This window comes from Oncorhynchus keta, chromosome 11 (genome assembly GCF_023373465.1).
Source record: "Oncorhynchus keta strain PuntledgeMale-10-30-2019 chromosome 11, Oket_V2, whole genome shotgun sequence".
Taxonomy (NCBI): domain Eukaryota; kingdom Metazoa; phylum Chordata; class Actinopteri; order Salmoniformes; family Salmonidae; genus Oncorhynchus; species Oncorhynchus keta.
Genome location: NC_068431.1, coordinates 52,271,462 through 52,290,896, shown reverse-complemented (window position 1 = coordinate 52,290,896; position 19,435 = coordinate 52,271,462). Strand labels below are relative to the sequence as shown.

Genomic DNA, 19,435 nt, shown 5'->3' with positions numbered 1-19,435 from the left:
TCAACTGTATACAGACAGAGCAAATAGTCAACAAAAAAACATTCCCAGAATGCAATAGATGTGTTTTTGTGTTACACTAGGTAGTGTCACTTATGCAAGGCATACACGAAACTATTGCGCCTCGTTTTTGTCGTCCCAGATGAATGAAGGAGGCCCAGTTGATGGCTATTCCGTTCTCCAGACCCGTCGGATGTCATGATCATTTCATTGCTTGCGAAAATTTGGAAGTGCATCTTGTAGTATGAGCAGTGCTACGACGCGATTGGATAATGACTACAGCCAATAGTCCAATGACCAAAACAATGACGGCGAAGATGAAAGCAACAACACGCAGGTTGTCACTAGTTACCACAGCCACAAAGTCAACATTGGCTGGGTTTTAACTTAAGGTTAGGCTTAGTAATAAGGTTAGCAGTGTGGTTAAGGTTAGGGTTTAAGTTCTGATGTTAAAAAGATAAATTGTAGATATGCTTCAAAGAGTGGATTTTAAGGGTGCGGAGTTGGGGGAAGTGGCAAGGGACTATATGAAAAAGGGATAGATGTAAACGCCCGAATACCCAAGAGGCTTAAATGCTCATATGATGATTTAAAGACAACGATAAAGTATTTGAAGCAATCAAGATCTAAAAAAGTTCACAGCAAAACAAAAAGTTCAAAGGTGAAACCTAGTCCCTACCCACAGAGTCTACTGTCTTGTCAGCTCCTGTCAATCATTACTTCCTTTCGTTTGTGGTGTCTTCATGGTATCAGTTACCATGGTTACCATTAGTACTATTTTCATGGTTAGAATAAGAAACAAGAACAAAGCCTAGTATCTCTCTCTCTGGTCTCCCAAAGAGACAGATCAAAAGAGAGACATACTAGTAAACCATGTTACATCCACATATCCCTGTGTCCGTCGGTCTGTGTTAATGAATGCAACAATGACTAACCAGTAGGGTTTGGATGGAAGAGGACATGGTTATGTTTCTCATGTTTCAATCATTCCCATCATCACAAGGTTTAATTCACCACATATTAGTTGAAATAAGGACAGAGCTCTTAATATTCAATAGCACATTTTTGGGGGGGATCAATACCAGACTCATATGCATAAGCATTGGTTTGACAGACAATGTGAACAGTCCAGAGTTAGGGTTCATACCGAAAACAGCGTCTTTATTAGTTCCGATGCATCAATACAAAAACGCAGACAAGCTTCCTGACTGGCCCCTCGAAATGCTCGTTCGGCTGCCTCTCGCCACAACCCACTGATCACCAGGGTGGCAAGGGGCGGGTCTACACAGCCAAAGGAACGTTACACAACAACCCGAACCGATCGGACCCTTTCGTCAGCATCCCCTAAACTTTGAAGCACAGCATACCCTATCGCATGTTATTAAAAGGAAAAGAAAAGGAGAAAGGTTGTCTGACAACAAACCATTTCTCCATTAGGTCCATGTCCTATAACTCCATTTGTCAGCAGTTTATTTCAAGTGGTTGGTGTCGACACTCTGCCTGCCTGACAGTGGTAATATCCTTACTAAATAAAATACTGGATGATGTGGCTGGCAAAAAAAGAGTGAGTGATAGACTGAAGAAGAGATGTGCCGGGAGAAAATCATGGCTAGATACACAGTAGCTAGAAACGGATTCCAATGGGCACAAGAAGTGGGTATGGAGGGTTAGCTAGTGGGCTAGGAGGAGAGGAAGCTAAGGAGGCTCTGAATCTGAAAGGAATGGGTCCATTTTGAGGGGGCAGGCGTACGGATGGATGAGTTGATGAGAGCGAGTGGTATATTCGGAAGGAGTGGGATAAGGGGGGGGATATAGTGGCCCCACCCCCACCAGCCCGTTCTATCGGTCCATCTCGTCCAGAAGGGGTGTTGCGTCTCCAGCGATGGACATTGGGGTGCTCTCGATCATGGGGCTGGGGGAAGGCCGTGGGGTCATCCTGGGGGTCTTCTGCTTCTTCCTCTCCGCCTCCTTGTCCTGGAGCCACTGCTCCGCCATCTTGGCCCAGTCCACCGCCGTGCTGCCGCTCGACCTGCAGGGGGAGACAGAGTAGAAGGTGGGGTTAAGTACAGGGCAGCTTGGATGGTTGTAGTGTTTTAGAGGGCTGGGTTAGTTACAAAGCAGCTTGGATGATGTAGTGTTCTATAAAGCTGGGTTAGGTACAGGGCAGATGGTTTACGACGTCAATGTGCAAGAAGTTTTAGAACAGTTTACGACATGGCGTACGAATGTAAAAGGTGGTCCCGGCGATGCGATATAGGAACATACAAATATTGTGCCGGTAATTTGAGTTCGATCTTTGACCTGGTTGAGCTAGAAACAAGCCAGTTTCGCTGTAGTAATCGTGCAACCATGACGCTAATGAATCTGCACTGGCTTGTTTCTCTAGGGCACTTGGAAACAATGGTACAGCGAAGCCTGATTATTAGTACAACTATTATATGCAAGATATTTTTCATAGTCGTATAGCACTCCCAAAATAAAACTGCTGGTCACACAGCTAAATATTTTGTCGCACTTTTAGAACCCTGGTTACATTTCAGCATGCAAAGTCTGGAACTTCTTGATATCTGGGTGCATGACATGAGCCGGGATATTTTGGTTCTCAGAGACGTGGCTAAATGTCTCGATCCCGCATAAGGATATTGACAGTGCTACTTACAACATCTTCAGGTGTGACAGAACAAACAGGGGGAGGGATGGCTATATATTTGAAATAAACTTGTGGCATCATGTTCTCTAAATATCCCTATCCCCAAGTGATTTTTTTTGCTTTTGGTTATAGATTTCGCCAAAAGTGAAAATTAGCATTTTTCTGTTGTGGGGCTGATTTGCTTGATCCTTTCTTGCTGCATCTTTCTGATACTCTAATTGTAGAATCATTCATATATTTTTAAGCTGACAATTATCTCGGGTGCTATCTGTTGGGTTTGGAAGCATGTGCCCCCCTCGTCACAAAGTAAAGAATATTTACTGCCCGATCTCACTCAAATTAGATATTTTCTAGCTCCAAAGTTGTCCGTCTTTTCAGGCTTCAAATGTGTCCATCAGACCAAGTCACTACATCTGCTGCTTCTTTGGTGATAAATGACATAGTAAGTTGTATGGACAAAAGGCAGCATTGTGCTGTCTTTTTCATAGACCTGTTGATGGCTTTTGACCATTCCTTATTAATTCGTAGACTGTCTGAAATTGGCCTGGGTCAGGCTACCTGCAATTGGTTTGAAAACTAGCTGACATTAAAGACAAAGTGTTTATTCTCATGGTGTTGTCAGGTGTCCCCCAAGGGCAGAATTTGGGCCCTGTATTTTTGACTATCTATATAAACAACAGTGGTTTGTCTAAATTGTGGCCTTCAATTGTATGCGTACGATATGGTTGTGTATTCTGTTGGCCCTTTCGTTGACAAGGCTCTTTCAGAACTACAATCTGCCTGTTTTGCCTTGTAGAAATACTTTGTTGAACTAAAATTGGTAAAACTAAGCATATGTTATTTTCCAAAAAACGCTTAAAATTGTATCTGACGATTTATGAATAAGTACATTGGACGGTGCAAACATTGTGTCCCCGCTTCTAAAAATCTGGGTGTCTGAATTGACGAAAATCCATCTTTCAAAAAGTAAATTCACGATTTTGTTAACCTGTTAACTCGAGTGGTTGTTAAAGCAAGTACCGGGTCCAACGACTGAGGGACACCCCGCCGAAAAACAGAAAGGGACATATCATTTGAAAGCTACCTTCCACGTCTTTTTGGATATTCGAACTCAAATCTTACTGCTGGCAATGCCATACAAAGGCCATAAATCATGTGCTATGGTCATATTCATAGAGTATGGCAAAATAGGCATGGAAATGGTACACCCTAATGGTCATTGTAAGGCAATGCATTTCTTTCTCCATCTACATTAGGCATCCTCCACATGCACTGTTGATCTAGCTCAGTGTTTCTCAACCCTGGTCCTCGAGTACCCCCAACCAATGTTCCCTCAACGACAAAAAGTCCGTCACTGAGCAAATTCCAGGTCTGCTGAGCACAAACCTGAACATTGAGAAAATTCTGTGCAACTTCAGGCGCGCGTTTACTGTGAACACAGACGTTACATGCTTTAAGTAACAGTTCTAACAGTGGCCAAGTAGGCTACTTGATCATAATGTAGGCCTACCAGAGTGGCCTACCATCAAAAACAATGGCGAAAAATCCCATAACATTTTAACATGTAAACAAATGTTCTATCATTCAGGCAGCAAATGTGTGGTGTTCAATGTAGGCCTACATTCCATGAGAATTTAAAAAATAACCATGTAGGGCTTGACATGAACCTTTTTATCCACTTGTCCTTCAGACAAGGTGACTGAAAATGTATTCAGACCCTTTGCTATGAGATTCAAAATGTTTTCCTACAACCTATATCAGGTCCCACAGTTGACAGTGTAAAAACCACGAGGTCAAAGGAATAGAGATCCGAAGCAGGATTGCGCCGAGGCACAGCTCTGGGGAAGGGTAACAAAACATTTCTGCAGCATTGAAGGTCCCCATGAACACAGTGGCCTCCATCATTCTTAAATGGAAGAAGTTTGGAACAACCAAGACTCTTCCTAGAGCTGTCCGGCCATACAAACTGAGAAATCGGGGGCGAAGGGCCATGGGCTGCAAGGTTATCAAGAACCTGATGATCACTCTGATAGAGCTCCAGAGTTCCTCCTTGGAGATGGGAAAACCTTCCAGAAAGAAAACCATCTATGCAGCACTCCACCAATCAGGACTTCATGGTAGAGTGGCCAGAAGGAAGCCACTCCTCAGTAACACAACCCGCTTGGAGTTTGCCAAAAAGGCACCTAAAGGACTGGTCTGATGAAAACCAAGATTGAACTCTTTGGCCTGAATGCCAAAGTCGAGTCTGGAGGAAACCTGGCACCATCCCTACGGTGAAGCATGGTGGTGGCAGCATCATGCTGTGGGGATGTTTTTCATCAGCAGGGACTGGGAGACTAGTCAGGATTGAGGGAAAGATAAAGAGCAAAGTACAGAGAGATCCTTGATGAAAACCTGCTCCAAAGGTTCACCTTCCAACAGGACAACGACCCTAAGTCCACAGCTAAGACAACGCAGGAGTGGCAGCGAAGAAAGCTTGAGAGGATCAGCAAAGAAGAATGGTAGAGAAACTCCCCCAAAAACAGGCGTGCCAAGCTTGTAGAGTCATACCAAAGACGACTCGAGGCTGTAATCGCTGCCAAAGGCGCTTCAACAATGTACTGAGTAAAAAAGGTCTGAATACTTATGTAAATGCATTATCAGTTTATTATTTATACATTTGCCAAAATATCAAAAACTGGTTTTGCATTATCATTATGGGGTACTATGTGTAGACTGATGAGGGGGAAAAAACTATTCAATCCATTTTTAGAATAAGGCTGTAACGTTTCCACTGTGTGTACATTAATGGATAGGTAGAGACTTCAGTTCTCTCCTAATATGTATATCATTTATGTTAGACAAAAAATGAAGGCATGGCAACGTTGCACAAGACCTGCGCTTTTGAAATTCCTATGGGAATTGCTTAGAACGCCACCATTAGGTGAATGATCAGATTGTTTGGAACAGTAATTTGGTGACATATTTTATGTCAAACCTAGACTTTCAAATCTCTTATTCCCCAACATGGGGACAATTGTGGGGACCCTCTTGCACAAACTTCTGCCATACCTTACTTCATTGTTAACCCAGAGATGTCCGAGCTACCAGACCCAGTCTCAAACAAACAAGCGTCTGCTAAATTAATCAAATATAAAAAATAATGGCTAACTCTAGAGATCTTTTTGGTTTCCACTGAGTTCGGTAGATCTGCGTTTATTTATTTTTTATTTTTTACACCTTACTTGTGGAATGAAGTTGGATGTTTTGGTGCTGCTAGGGCATATCAAATAGCCTTTTTACTGATGAATGTTCGTTTTTCATCATTGTGTTTTCTAAGTTATTTTCTTAATTGCTTGTAAATAGTCTGTTTAGTCCGTTGGAAATGTAAAATTGTATGATTGTGTACACGCAGGGCTTTAGCCTTGGTTTCAATGATACATGTTTAAACAAAGATAAACAAGAGGGGTAAAAAGTATTATAGAGGGCTGGGTTAGGTACAGGGCAGTCTGGATGTTGTAGTCTTTAAGAGGGCTAGGTTAGGTACAGGGCAGCTTCGACGGTGCAGTGCTATCTAGTGCTCTGTGAAGAGAATGGGGTGCAAAACTCCAAAACTTGAGTCTGGGGGCACATCATTTGGAATTTGGCTTAGAACACAATTTAAATTCCATCTTATACACACACATGGCCACACACCCAACTAAACCACACACACTCCCCATCTCTACTTACTTAGGCAGCTGTGGCGTGCGTCCTCTGGAAGAGGTGGAGGAGGAGGAAGGTGTGTTGGACGAGTGTCCATGGTGACTGTTGCTGCTGCTGTGGCCCTGCCCTTGGCTGCTCTGTGTGTGTCCGTGGGAGGACAAGGGGGTGGAGGAGGGGTACTGGGGCGTACCCATGGTTTGCTGGCTGGGGGTGGTGTATGAGTAGCTGGGGGTCATCATGGGCGTCGACATTGGCTGCTGGGGCGTTGCAAATACCTGCAAATTAATCAATCGGTAAATTAATCAGTCAGTCCATCAATCAACTGATATGTGGCAAACATCAGTAAAAAAAGAGAACATTCCACTTTTAATATTTCACTATTTCGATTTTCATCTCTCCAATATGATCTTTCTGCGACAACAAGCTTCCTTAGCATCACTCAGGTGGGTGCTACACACTGGCAGTGGATGAGGCGAGTTACCTTAATTATACCCTAATATAATACAAGCCTATTGGATCATTGGGAAAACATTTAGTGCTATTAACCCAAAACAAACAAAAACTCACGTGATAGGCTGAGGAGTTGCCTCCCCCACCCCCACTGCTGCCCCCGGTGTAACCGTATTGGCTGGAGCCCCACTGGGCGGGTGTGGTGTTGGCATTCTGGCCCTGGCCCTGCCCTGTCACCGCGGCGATGGCACTGAACATCTGAGAGGTCATGTTCCGCGGGAGAGCGTTGACAGCTCGCGTCAGGTCTGAAAGACAGAGAGAGAGACAGAGATGTGTAGGGGGAGGGCAGGAAGGAAGGATAGAGAGAGAAGTCAGAAATACTGTTAGGTTATCTTTGTTTGGATAGGACACCAACATTTTCAAATTCAACATTTCTGGTGTGTGTGTGTGTGTGTGTGACTGACCTGCGATGTTGATGTTAGCTGGTGTAGCGTTGACAGAAGCAGGTGTCCGTGTTCGACTACTACTGCTGGGGGTGATGCCTGAAGACAAAAATTCAAACAATAAAATTCAAAATAGCACAATAAAGTGTAGAGATGGCCGTTTGAAATAATGACACTATTCGAATAGTATCATGAAATTAATCGAAATACGTGTGTTTTTAACATCAGCCTAGCCTGGTAGAGACGCTGACATTGCAGCGGGATTGGGGCGCTGTATGTGAGAGCACCCTGCATCGGGTCGGATACCCACTGTTCACGACGGTTGACCCTCAAATATTCTTTCAACCTGCGGGTCGGCTCACAATTCAGAACAATTATATTGCGGGTCTGAAAAGTTTTAAAATTAAGATGTTTTTTAAATGTATTTTTTACAAACCCAGGAGCTTGTTTTGAGGCGAATTCCGGACATATAGGCTGCCAGTCACGCAAGCAGTGGATCAAGGAACTGTCCATTATTTATGTGGTGCTGAAACTTATGTTCCCCCCCCCCAAGTGTACTTTTCCTGGTGAGCATAGCTCAAGCAAAAATGTCTAACATAGGCCTAACTGTGGAAGGATTTCAGAGTCATTGTGGACAAGAACAACAACCCAGTAGATTGATACAGTCAGCTTAAAGTGCAAACATGTATTTGTTTATGATAGGCCAATTCGGTTTATTATCAGTTAATTATTACATTAATTCAGACTTTCGTCCATTTAGACCATACCCAGGCCATGTCATGTTTGAGTAGCCTAGGCTATAGACTACTAAATTAATACATTTTTGCAGCCTATATTCGATTCTGGGAATTATTTAAGTTTCAATTAAACTATTTGATTATCCAAACAATATTGAATGTAAAGGTATTGTTTTGTTATGTCGGCTATAGGCTTTCATTAGGTAAGAAGACAAATCAGAAGGCCCTTTTTTTCAGAGAGACTTGAGTTGTCAATGTGCGGCGTCTCATTGTAAAAATTGAGTTGTAAATAATTGCAGGAAGCAAGGTACCGCGTACCACGGTCATCTGTACAAACAATAGTACCCAAGTATAAACACCATGGGACCACGCAGCCGTCGCGTTCTGTCTCCTAGAGAAGATGAACGTACTTTGGTGAGAAAAGTGCAAATCAATCCCAGAACAGCAGCAAAAAACAGTTACAAAAATATCTATATCCACAGTAAAACGAGTCTTATATCGACATAACTTGAAAGGCAGCTCAGCAAGGAAGAAGCCACTGCTCCAAAAGCTCCATTAAAAAGCCAGACTACGGTTTGCAACTGCACATGGGGATCGTACTTTTTGGAGAAATGTCCTCTGGTCTGATGAAACAAAAATAGAACTGTTTGGCCATAATAACCATCATTATGTTTGGAGGAAAAACGGGGAGGCTTGCAAGCCGAAGAATGCTGCAGAGCCAGCGCTCTTCTTCCATGCATCAAAACTTTGCACTTTGTCTCTCGTTCACATTTGCATGTAAATGTCCAAATTCACCAAAAATGACATTTGGTAGCTACTACCCATACTTCTATAACTTTATTAGCCGGATTGCCTGTCTTTGCAATTAGTTTATTTTTGTTTGCACTTGTTAGCCTATTTAGCTAGCAGTCTCCACGGAAATGCGCTATTACTTGTGCTAATTTTGTTAGCTTTCTGGTAATATTAAATGTTTTTGCGGTTTACCGCCCCTTGTGTACTAAAACGGTAATATCGTAAATCCCGTGATGAGTAGGACGGTATGAAAATCTGGATACGGCCCAACCCTAGCACTTTCTATAATATTTAATTTAATTTAAAACCCTTGAGATGGGAAAACATGACAGAATGTTAAAATTAGGTGAAATTAAGTGTTTTTTTTATCAAGTTACACTACCCAAAATGTACTCTACTCGTGGAACGACCCTCATACCTGGTACCGGTTCCTGGAAGTGGTCTTTGAACCAGCGGAACAGTCCGTTAACTGTGGGGAACATCTGGGAGCGGTAGCGGAACCCGTCAGGACTGATGGTCACAAACTCAACACTGCAGAGACAGACCAGAGGACAACAAGACAGATTCAGATACAACACATCACCTCACTCAGAACAGTCAGCTGCTCCAAACTGTATTAGTTAAAAGGTTTAGAGTTTAGTCGAGGGTGTCAAATCAAATACGCATATTTTGACCAATGAGTTAAATAATGATAATTGTGTAGATAATCCCCTAAGAAAGCCAATGGTCCAAACTTCATTTCTGTATCATAATCCGTTCAAACGTTTGTTTTTACCCTTGCACCACGGCCAAAATTAGAGGCCAGAGAACAAACATAAGAAAAATTGCACAGCATCGAGAGCCTACCTGACAGGCTGAATGAAGGCTACATGACAGGCCCACTTTCCGAGTTGAACTTATAATCTTTGGCGAATCCACAGGACACAACATCTATTTGAACTCTTTATTGTTTTAAGACAAGTAGTATTTTTATATTTTAGTATACGCTTTTCATATTAATGCAAAATGCCTGCTATTTTTTTCAGGATTTCTCACAAAACACGCATCTCTATGAAATGTCATCGGAGCACTGAGCGTACCGCAAGCTTTTTTTTTGTCTTTTACATTTAAATCAGTTTGTGTCATGGTAATTCAGCTTTTTGTGACCCACAGAAACAACTTTGCAGATGACCACATCTAAAATCATCAAAAGTAGTTGCGAAAAAGCACACCGCTCTGTCAACAGAGCTCAGTGCTTATTATCGAATGTATTAGGTTACAAAATCAGACTTTTTGGATATAATGTTAATGATATGTTAGAGACCACACTGAACAATTCAGAACATGAACAATCATATTTGTCTTGGTAAAAAAAATATTTTATAAGGAAGTGAAATTTCATCACCAAAGTGTGTTTTCACCCACTCTGGGCAGACCAGGTAGACACCCTACAATTTGGGCAGAGTGGGTGGACACCCTATTTAGTTCCTAATTTATAAAGATCAAATCTATTGAAAGCTCAATTTTCTGTTGACATTAATTTAACATATTGTCCTAAGGGAGAATTTCAAATTTACTGGGGGGTGGATGTTGTCCAAAAATGAGAGGCATTAGATCTTATCTCTCGGAAAGATATCAGTTTGTCTCTGTGAATGGTTTGTCCTCTGACAAATAAAATGTAAATAATAAAATAATATGCATAAATAAATAAATAAATAAATAATGAATAAATAAATAAATATATAAATAAATAAAATAATGTACATTTCGGTGTTCCTCAATGTTCCGTTTCAGGACCACCATTGTTTTCACTATATATTTTACCTCTTGGGGATGTCATTCGAAAACATAATGTTAACTTTCACTGCTATGCGGATGACACACAGCTGTACATTTCAATGAAACATGGTGAAGCCCCAAAATTGCCTTCGCTAAAAGCCTGTGTTTCAGACATAAGGAAGTGGATGGCTGCAAACTTTCTACTTTTAAACTTGGACAAAACAGAGATGCTTGTTCTAGGTCCCAAGAAACAAAGAGATCTTCTGTTGAATCTGACAATTAATCTTAATGGTTGTACAGTCGTCTCAAATAAAACTGTGAAGGACCTCGGCGTTACTCTGGACCCTGATCTCTCTTTTGAAGAACATATCAAGACCATTTCAAGTACAGCTTTTTTCCATCTACGTAACATTGCAAAAAATCAGAACATCAAACAAGTCGAGCAGTCATTTGAAAGAGTAAGAACATTTCAGCAAGAAAACTCAAATCCATTAATACCAAAATAATGGAATTCATTGCCCTTGACAATCACCTGTTCTCTGTCATGGGTGTTGTTGGCTTTCGCCGACTGGTCGAGCACCGGTACACAGTAAGTTACCAAGTGCGCTATTTTTCAGATGTTGCCCTACCGGAGTTACACAGTAATAGCATCACTGCTATTAGCTTCACGACTGACATTTTGACCAGCAATATCAGCCCCATGAGCATGCTGAGTCTGATAGCACAGTGGGTCGTCGAGGATTTCGTACTGAGGAAAGTCGTATTTCATACTCATGAATGTGCTGGTTGTCATATCGCTGCTGCCATTTCAATGGCATTTGCGAACATGTTTGAAACTTGGAAACATGAACACACAAGCTCGCTCCCATTCTAACAACTGACTTGAGAAATAAGCTCATCAACTGCGCCTGCAGCAGATGTGATACCCTCTGTCGTGGCATTGAAACTAGAGGTCGACCGATTAATCGGACTGGCCGATTAATTTGGGCCGATTTAAAGTTTTCCTAACAATTGCAAATCTGTATTTTTGGGCACCAATTTTTACATTTTTAATTTACCTTTATTTAACTAGGCAAGTCAGTTAAGAACACATTCTTATGTTCAATGACGGCCAAGTAACGGTGGGTTAACTGCCTTGTTCAGGGACAGAACGACAGATTTTCACCTTGTCAGCTCAGGGGATCCAATCTTGCAACCTTACAGTTAACTCGTTCAACGCTCTAACCACCTGCCGCTCATTGCACTCCACGAGGAGCCTGCCTGTTACGCGAATGCAGTAGAAGCCAAGGTAAATTGCTAGCAAGCATTAAACTTATCTTATAAAAAACAATCAATCATAATCACTAGTCAACACATGGTTGTTGATATTACTAGTTTATCTTGTGTGTCCTGCGTTGCATATAATTGATGCAACGCTGGGGGATGATATAACAATGGCGCATTTGCGAAAAAAGCACAATCGTTGGACGACTGTACCTAACCATAAACACCAATGCCTTTCTTAAAATCAATACACGGAAGTATTTATTTTTAAACCTGCATATTTAGCTAAAAGAAATCCAGGTTAGCAGGCAATATTAACCAGGTGAAATTGTGTCATTTCTCTTGCGTTCATTGCACGCAGAGTCAAGGTATATGCAACAGTTTGGGCAGCCTGGCTCATTGCGAATTAATTTGCCAGAATTTTACAGAATTATGACATAACATTGAAGGTTGTGCAATGTAACAAGAATATTTAGACTTCGGGAAGCCACCCGTTAGATAAAATACCGAACGGTTCTGTATTTCATTGAAATAATAAACGTTTTGTTTCCGGATTTGACCATATTAATGACCAAAGGCTTGTATTTCTGTGTGTTATTATGTTATAATTAAGTCTATGATTTGATAGAGCAGTCTGACTGAGCGATGGTACTTTCGTGCGTTTTGCCAGCAGCTCTTCGCAAGCACAGCGCTGTTTATGACTTCAAGCCTATCAGCCTAATGGCTGGTGTAACCGATGTGAAATGGCTAGCTAGTTAGCTGGGTGTGTGCTAATAGCGTTTCAAACGTCACTCGCTCTGAGACTTGGAGTAGTTATTCCCCTTGCTCTGCAAGGGCCGCGGCTTTTGTGGAGCGATGGGTAACGCTGCATCGAGTGTGGCTGTTGTCGATGTGTTCCTGGTTCGAGCCCAGGTAGGGGCGAGGAGAGGGACGGAACCTATACTGTTACACTGGCAATACTATAGTGCCTATAAGAACATACAATAGTCAAAGGTATATGAAATACAAATGGTATAGAGAGAAATAGTCCTATAAATACTATATTAACTACAACCTAAAACCTCTTTCCTTGGAATATTGAAGTCTCATGTTAAAAGGAACCACCAACTTTCATATGTTCTCATGTTCTGAGCAAGGAACTGAAACGTTAGGTTTTTTTTTTACATGGCACATATTGCACTTTTACTTTCTTCCCCAACACTTTGTTTTTGCATTATTTAAACCAAATTGAACATGTTTCTATATTTATTTGAGGCTAAATCGATTTTATTGATATATTATATTAAGTTAAAATAAGTGTTCATTCAGTATTGTTGTAATTGTCATTATTACAATAAAAAAAACACAAAAAAACGGCAGATTAATCGGTATCGACTTTTTTTGGTCCTCCAATAATCGGAATCGGTGTTGAAAAATCATAATTGGTCGACCTCTAATTGAAACGCCAGCTCAACAAAACGCCACCATGCTTGATGCTAGGTACAAGGACCGCTATTTCAATGCAGACAAGAAACAGGGTTTACGTGAAATGTTACATACACAGCTGGACAAGATGGAAAAAAACACAGTGACAGTGCGCACCGAGGAAGAGAGGCCACTGACAGACAGAGCTGAAACCTCACTGTTTGACATGTATTAAGAAATCCTGGTTGAGAATGAAATGACTGAACAAATTAACAATGAAGCAGAACAGAAAGTTAAAGAAATTGTTTTTGATTGTGTTTTACTGGTAATGAGGACATACATAAATGGCAACAAAATAATTTTTGGCCTACCCCGGCCAAACATGGACCAATTGCACGCCACCCTATGGGACTCCCAATCATGGCCGGATGTGATACAGCCTGGATTCGATCCAGGGACTGTAGTGATGCCTCTTTCACTGAGATGCAGTGCCTTAGACTGCTGCGTCCATGTGTGTGTGTTAACTACATAACTGTACTAGAACGCTTAAAAGGACGCTATAATTTTAAATATGGGTTATCGGTAACAGCTTTTTTTGGCAAGGAAATATCAGATATAGGTATTCGCCAAAAATGTCATATCGGTGCATCACTAGTAAGAACGCTGTTCATTGAATAGAGCTCAGCATTCAACACCATAGTACCCTCCAAGCTCATCATTAAGCTCGAGGCCCTGGGTCTGAACCCCAGAGTTGTAAAGAAAAAGCCATATCTCAGACTGGCCAATAAAAATAAACGATTAAGATGGGAAAAAGAACACAGCCCCTGGACAGAGGAACTCTGCCTAGAAGGCCAGCATCCCAGAGTCGCCTCTTCACTGTTGATGTTGAGACTGGTGTTTTGCGAGTATAATTTAAAGAAGCTGCCAGTTGAGGAATTGTGAGGTGTCCTTCTCAAACTAGACACCAATGTACTTGTCCTCTTGCTCAGTCATGCACCGGGGCCTCCCACTCTTCTTTCTATTCTGTTTAGAACCCGTTTGCGCTGTTTTGTGAAGGGAGTAGTACACAGCGTTGTATGAGATCTTCAGTTTCTTGGCAATTTCTCGCATGGAATAGCCTTCATTTCTCAGAACAAGAATAGACTGACGAGTTTCAGAAGAAAGTTATTTGTTTCTGGACATTTTGAGCCTGTAATCGAGCCCACAAATGCTGATGCTCCAGATACTCAACTAGTCCAAAGGCGGACAGTTTAATTGCTTCTTTAATCAGCATGACAGTTTTCAGCTGTGCTAACATAAATGCAAAGGGGTTTTCTAATGAGCCTTTTAAAACGATAAACTTGGATTAGCTAACACAACGTGCCATTGGAACACAGAAGTGATGGTTGCTGATAAGGGGCCTCTGTATGCCTATGTAGATATTCCATTAAAAATGTTTTTTTTTTTTTTAATCTGCCGTTTCCAGCTACAATAGTCATTTACAACATTAACAATGTCTACACAGTATTTCTGATCAATTGAATGTTATTTTTGTGGACTTTTGAAAGATAGTGTATATATTCTTAATTCCATTCCTTTATTTTTGTTGTGAAATTGTTAGGTATTAGAGCATTGGAGCTAGAAACGCAAGCATTCCGCTTCACTCGCAATAATATCTGCTAAACATGTGTATGTGACCAATAAAATTTGATGTCTCTGAATGTCCTTGAGTGGCCCAGCCAGAGCCTAGACTTGAAACTGATCTAACATCTCTGGAGAGACCTGAAAATAGCTGTGCAGCAACGCTCCCCATCCAACCTGACAGAGGTTGAGAGGATCTGCAGAGAAGAATGGGCGAAACTCCCCAAATACAGGTGTGCCAAGCTTATAGCGTCATACCCAAGAAGACTTGAGGCTGTAATCGCTGCCAAAGGTGCTTCAACAAAGTACTGAGTAAAGGATCTGAATACTTATGTAAATGTAATATTGACATTTTAATAAAGTTAAAACAATTTCTAAAAAAAATCATTATGGGGTATTGTGTGTAGATTTATGAGCGAAAACAACAATTTAATCTATTTTAGAATAAGGCTGTAATATAACAAAATGTGGAAAAATTCAAGGGGTCTGAATACTTTCCGAATGCACTGTATTTATGTTATCACAGTCACAAAAAATCGTTATACTGTGTGTTTATGTATTTTTTTAAACTGAAAAATACAAAATCAATCAATCCAAACTGTGCAGTGGCCATGATGAATGGAAAGAGACATCTGTTACAAAACACCAAAATGTTTAATGGCATTCAGAAATTGTCAAGCAAAGCCTTCGGTTTTGGGTCGGGTTACAATGCAGGCAGGGATGTATTTTCTGTTTGTCGACATTGACATAGTCTATTTTTTGTGGTGTTGAAAACGCAAACCATGATATTGAAGCGCCAGAAGTCGGTATTCTTTGTTTATTGGTTGTGTGGTGCATTGGCACAGAAACCTGTTGGTCGAAAACTTGTTGCATAGATGTTATATAATTATAAATATGGCATCAAAATGTTGAAAATCTAATTTCCACCTAGCTGATCATTGTCTGCAGCCAGCTCTGATCGCAGTATAGGCCTAATGAAACAGGCAGGGAGAGTTAGCTCGTCTGTGGTGGTCGGTGAACCCTCAACCTTCTGGCCCGTAGCCCTGCGTGGCATCAACTATGCCACAAAAGCATGCTGTAGTGGCAAAGTTGATGGCCATGTTTATAAACACAGTTATTGTTATTTGTGGTCGTTATTTTGAGTTAATTCTATGAGGGGGAAGGGTGTGCAATTTTTTTTCAGTAGTTAGGTGAACTCATCATGGTTTGGGTAAAGGGTAATGGCTGGATACGGGAACAGGGTTTAGGGTTAGTTAGCTGTAGTCATGGTAACTCACGGTGGTTTGGGTTAGTGTTCGTTAGCTGTAGTCATGTTTGCTCACAGTGGTTTGGGTTAGGTTAGCTGTAGTCATGGTTACTCACAGTGGTTTGGGTTAGTTAAGTGTAGTCATGGTAACCCAGCATGGTTAGGGTTAGTTAGCAGTAGTCATGGTAGCTCACCGTGGTTTTCCGCGAGGTTGGTACCCCAGTATGAACTTCCCTGGCAGGTCTTTACAGGCTGAGACAAAATAGGGGATGAACGCAGGCTTTTCCTTTTTACACCTAATCAACAACTCCTCCATTTTCTACACAGACCGAGGGAGGGAGAGAAAGAAAGAGGGTCAGAAAAGATGAGTGGATGAATAAAAATATATGTAGCTCTATCAATAGAGAACAATAGAACCAAACAATTGTCACTGGGGAGATTAAACATGTTTTATAGACAGAAAGGAGGTTAGTTTCTTTGTAAGTCTTTGTAAAACAAATACTCTGTGAGCTACTTGAGGTCGATCAAAATAAACAAATACTCTGTGCCACTTCCCGTGGTTACGACAATATTCACACCACCATACCTACCTTCTTGTCCCCTCCGTTACAGTCCTGGAAGTACTTATGTCCCAGGAGGTCGCGAGCAAACGCTGCCATTGGCTGAATATAACGAGCTGTGATCTCATCAAGATCCTCAAACTCCTACAGATAGAGAGAAAAATAAATAAATATTTATTTGAAATTCAAAACACAATTAAACGGACAGTTAACCCAAATGGCCCTGTGACGGTCATTCCAACACCATTATATCTCAAGTCTAAGGTCACTAGGTGTTGTACTAAGGTTGTTTAGTATTTTACAAAATGTCTAAATTGCTTAGACTTTTTTCATTACACAATTTTTTTTTTGCTCGCTTGCCTTGCATAAAAATTTTTAAAAATCCGTTAAACAGTAAATCAACTTTGTAAGGCCTCAAATTGACTGTGAAGCTCAGCAAAGTCACTTATAGATGATTTGAACATGAGCTAAAAATGTCAATTTCGGTCCCATGACTTGAATGTGATTTGTGCCACAAATGCTAAAACGTTAGCATGTGGAAACATTTTTGGATTGCTGTCATACCTTGTCCATAGACTACTTACAGGGTAAGGAAACCAATATGTAATTTTTGTATTCTGGGTGAACTATCCCTTAAAAGGCTAAATATATAGAAAACATTCTGCCATAGAGTGGTGAGGAGGAGCTCCGCAGACCCCTAGTAATCTGGAATTAATTTAGCCATTGCGATCTGTAGTTGCTATTTTTCTCTGGTCAATTAACCCATAACATTCCTGGATTACTCGTTACATGAATTTTTATCAACAAATTTGAGAGAGCAAGGCAGTTTAACCCCCAACAACAACTGCTCCCTGGGCGTGGATATTGATTAAGGCAGCCTCCCGCACCTCTGATTCATTTCGGTTGAGTATTTCTTCAGTTTGAATGCATTTCTTTTTTTGTATTTTACCCCCTTTCTCTTCTCAATTTCAATCTCATCTCATCGCTGAAACTCCCCAATGGGCTCGGGGAGGCGAAGATCGAGTCATGTGTCCTCCGAAACATGACCCGCCAAACTGTGCTTCTTAACACCCACCCGCTTAACCCAGAACCCAGCCGCACCAATGTGTCGGAGGAAACACCATCCATTCAACTGACGACCGAAGTCACGAGAGTGCGATGAGCCAAGTCCTTACCCCTATATTGCCTGGTTGCTAAACTTTTTAAATGTTTGCCTAATTACTGTTTACGTGACAAAAAGCAATGTAGGGTGTAGTAGAGAATCATCTTACTATAATCCAATGTGAAATATATTTTAAATAACTAGAAATATCCTATTTTCAGCAGTTTGAAGCTGATGTACAAAACCTAAAGTAAAAAGACGCCAAAAAAAACCCACGTATGGACAGGAAGCATAGAAATACTGCACATAGAAAGGATCTTCCGCTTATCAAACTTGCTTTCAATGATATAACTATAACTCACTTTTCTATGTGAATTTGGTCGGATCTCTTTAAGCATGTGAATAATGCACGCACATACACACTTTGCGCGTGTGCCACTGAGGTACCTCTGTGTAGATCCAGAGTGTGTGTCCCAGGCTGAAGGCGTTCTCCTTGCCCTCCTCTCTCACATCCACATGCTGGTAGATACCATCAGCCACCTACAACAAGAATTTAGCATCCCAAAACAATAATCAATGAACTAACCAACCTGTTGGTCCGTGACTGAACATTACATATATTACAAGCCTCTGTCAATACACTCATTGAATGCACTCCTCCCTTTCCCCCTCTCCCTCCATACCTTCCATGTGACAGTGAGGTGGTTCTCTCCCTTGCTGCTGGGCCTGATTACAACATCTCCCTGGTCCATGGACTCCATCATCTTCTCGGCCTGCTTGAAGTTGATGTTGTGAAACGATGGATGGGCGATCACACGCTTTATATAGGCTAGGGAGAGGGAGAAGGAAAGAGGGTGGATAGAGGGAGGAAAGACAGACACAGAAAGTGAGAAAGGGCAGAGTAAGGTTAAGGTTTTTAGTTCTAAGCCTGTCCCAGTACAATAACTGGCTCTAAGGCTGTGACGGTTATGGAATCTTTAATGAAATAGCCCAAAAAATATATATATTTAGTTTTTTAATGTACACTTTCTCCTCTTCTCCTATCCTGTATGTGCTGCAAGGAGGGGGTCATTGCCTAGGCAACCAAAGACTTGTTTGCTGCAAAACCTCGCTTGTTTCAGCAAGGCGCAAAAAAAAGTTGAATGCCCATGTTACTGAAGAGTCCATGTTACACCAGAAACGGATGCCCGGCCGTCCCATCTTCAGTCAGCTGTTCTTCCCACAAAAAGTGTTTTATGTCTTTATGTTATTTTCAGGACAGTCTTCATTCATAACTGTAGATTACACTGTTCTACGGTAATTGTGCCAGCCCTAATTGGCTCGGACAGTTTATTCTCTGTATACTATTGTTTACTCGTCGTGTATACCTACTGGTTCTCTGCTGTTTCTTCTTGAGTTCCTCCTCTGCCTTAGTGTCTTCTGTCTCTGCGTCAAAGTCGTAGTAGGTGTCCTTAGGAAGCTTCCACTCGTTGTTCTTATCCATCAGGTCAGACGTACGACACGTCAGGTCCACGTTGAACTTCTCAATGTCAATCTTCATGATGCGACAGTGTACGGTCATACCCACCTGGGAGAGGGAGGAGGGGAGATGGGTGAACACTTGTGCAGGAACTCAACTAACTCCTGGAAACAACTGTAGATTTCTCTAACCCATGTCCTCGAGAGCTACAAGACCGGCGTGATTACTTGATTCAGATGTGTCAGTGCTGGACGGTGTGTGTGTGTGTGT

The 19,435-nt window shown here is 41.5% G+C and overlaps 1 protein-coding gene across 5 annotated transcripts in view; it reads right to left on the bottom strand.

The window, feature by feature from the left end:
* Positions 1–1,131: 1,131 nt before the first annotated feature.
* LOC118389731 (transcription elongation factor SPT6-like) overlaps positions 1,132–19,435 on the bottom strand; it is a 58,696-nt gene continuing 40,392 nt past the window's right edge. For all 5 annotated transcript variants that reach the window (XM_052457446.1, XM_052457448.1, XM_052457445.1 and 2 more), the window contains 10 exons: positions 19,078–19,273; positions 18,390–18,535; positions 18,154–18,246; positions 16,635–16,748; positions 16,239–16,363; positions 9,172–9,284; positions 7,246–7,323; positions 6,899–7,086; positions 6,359–6,606; positions 1,132–2,026 (listed from right to left, as the gene is read on the bottom strand). In XM_052457446.1, the coding sequence (XP_052313406.1) occupies positions 1,837–2,026; positions 6,359–6,606; positions 6,899–7,086; positions 7,246–7,323; positions 9,172–9,284; positions 16,239–16,363; positions 16,635–16,748; positions 18,154–18,246; positions 18,390–18,535; positions 19,078–19,273 (1,491 nt within the window). In that variant the 3' untranslated portion in view covers positions 1,132–1,836. The remainder of the gene's footprint in view (positions 2,027–6,358; positions 6,607–6,898; positions 7,087–7,245; positions 7,324–9,171; positions 9,285–16,238; positions 16,364–16,634; positions 16,749–18,153; positions 18,247–18,389; positions 18,536–19,077; positions 19,274–19,435) is intronic.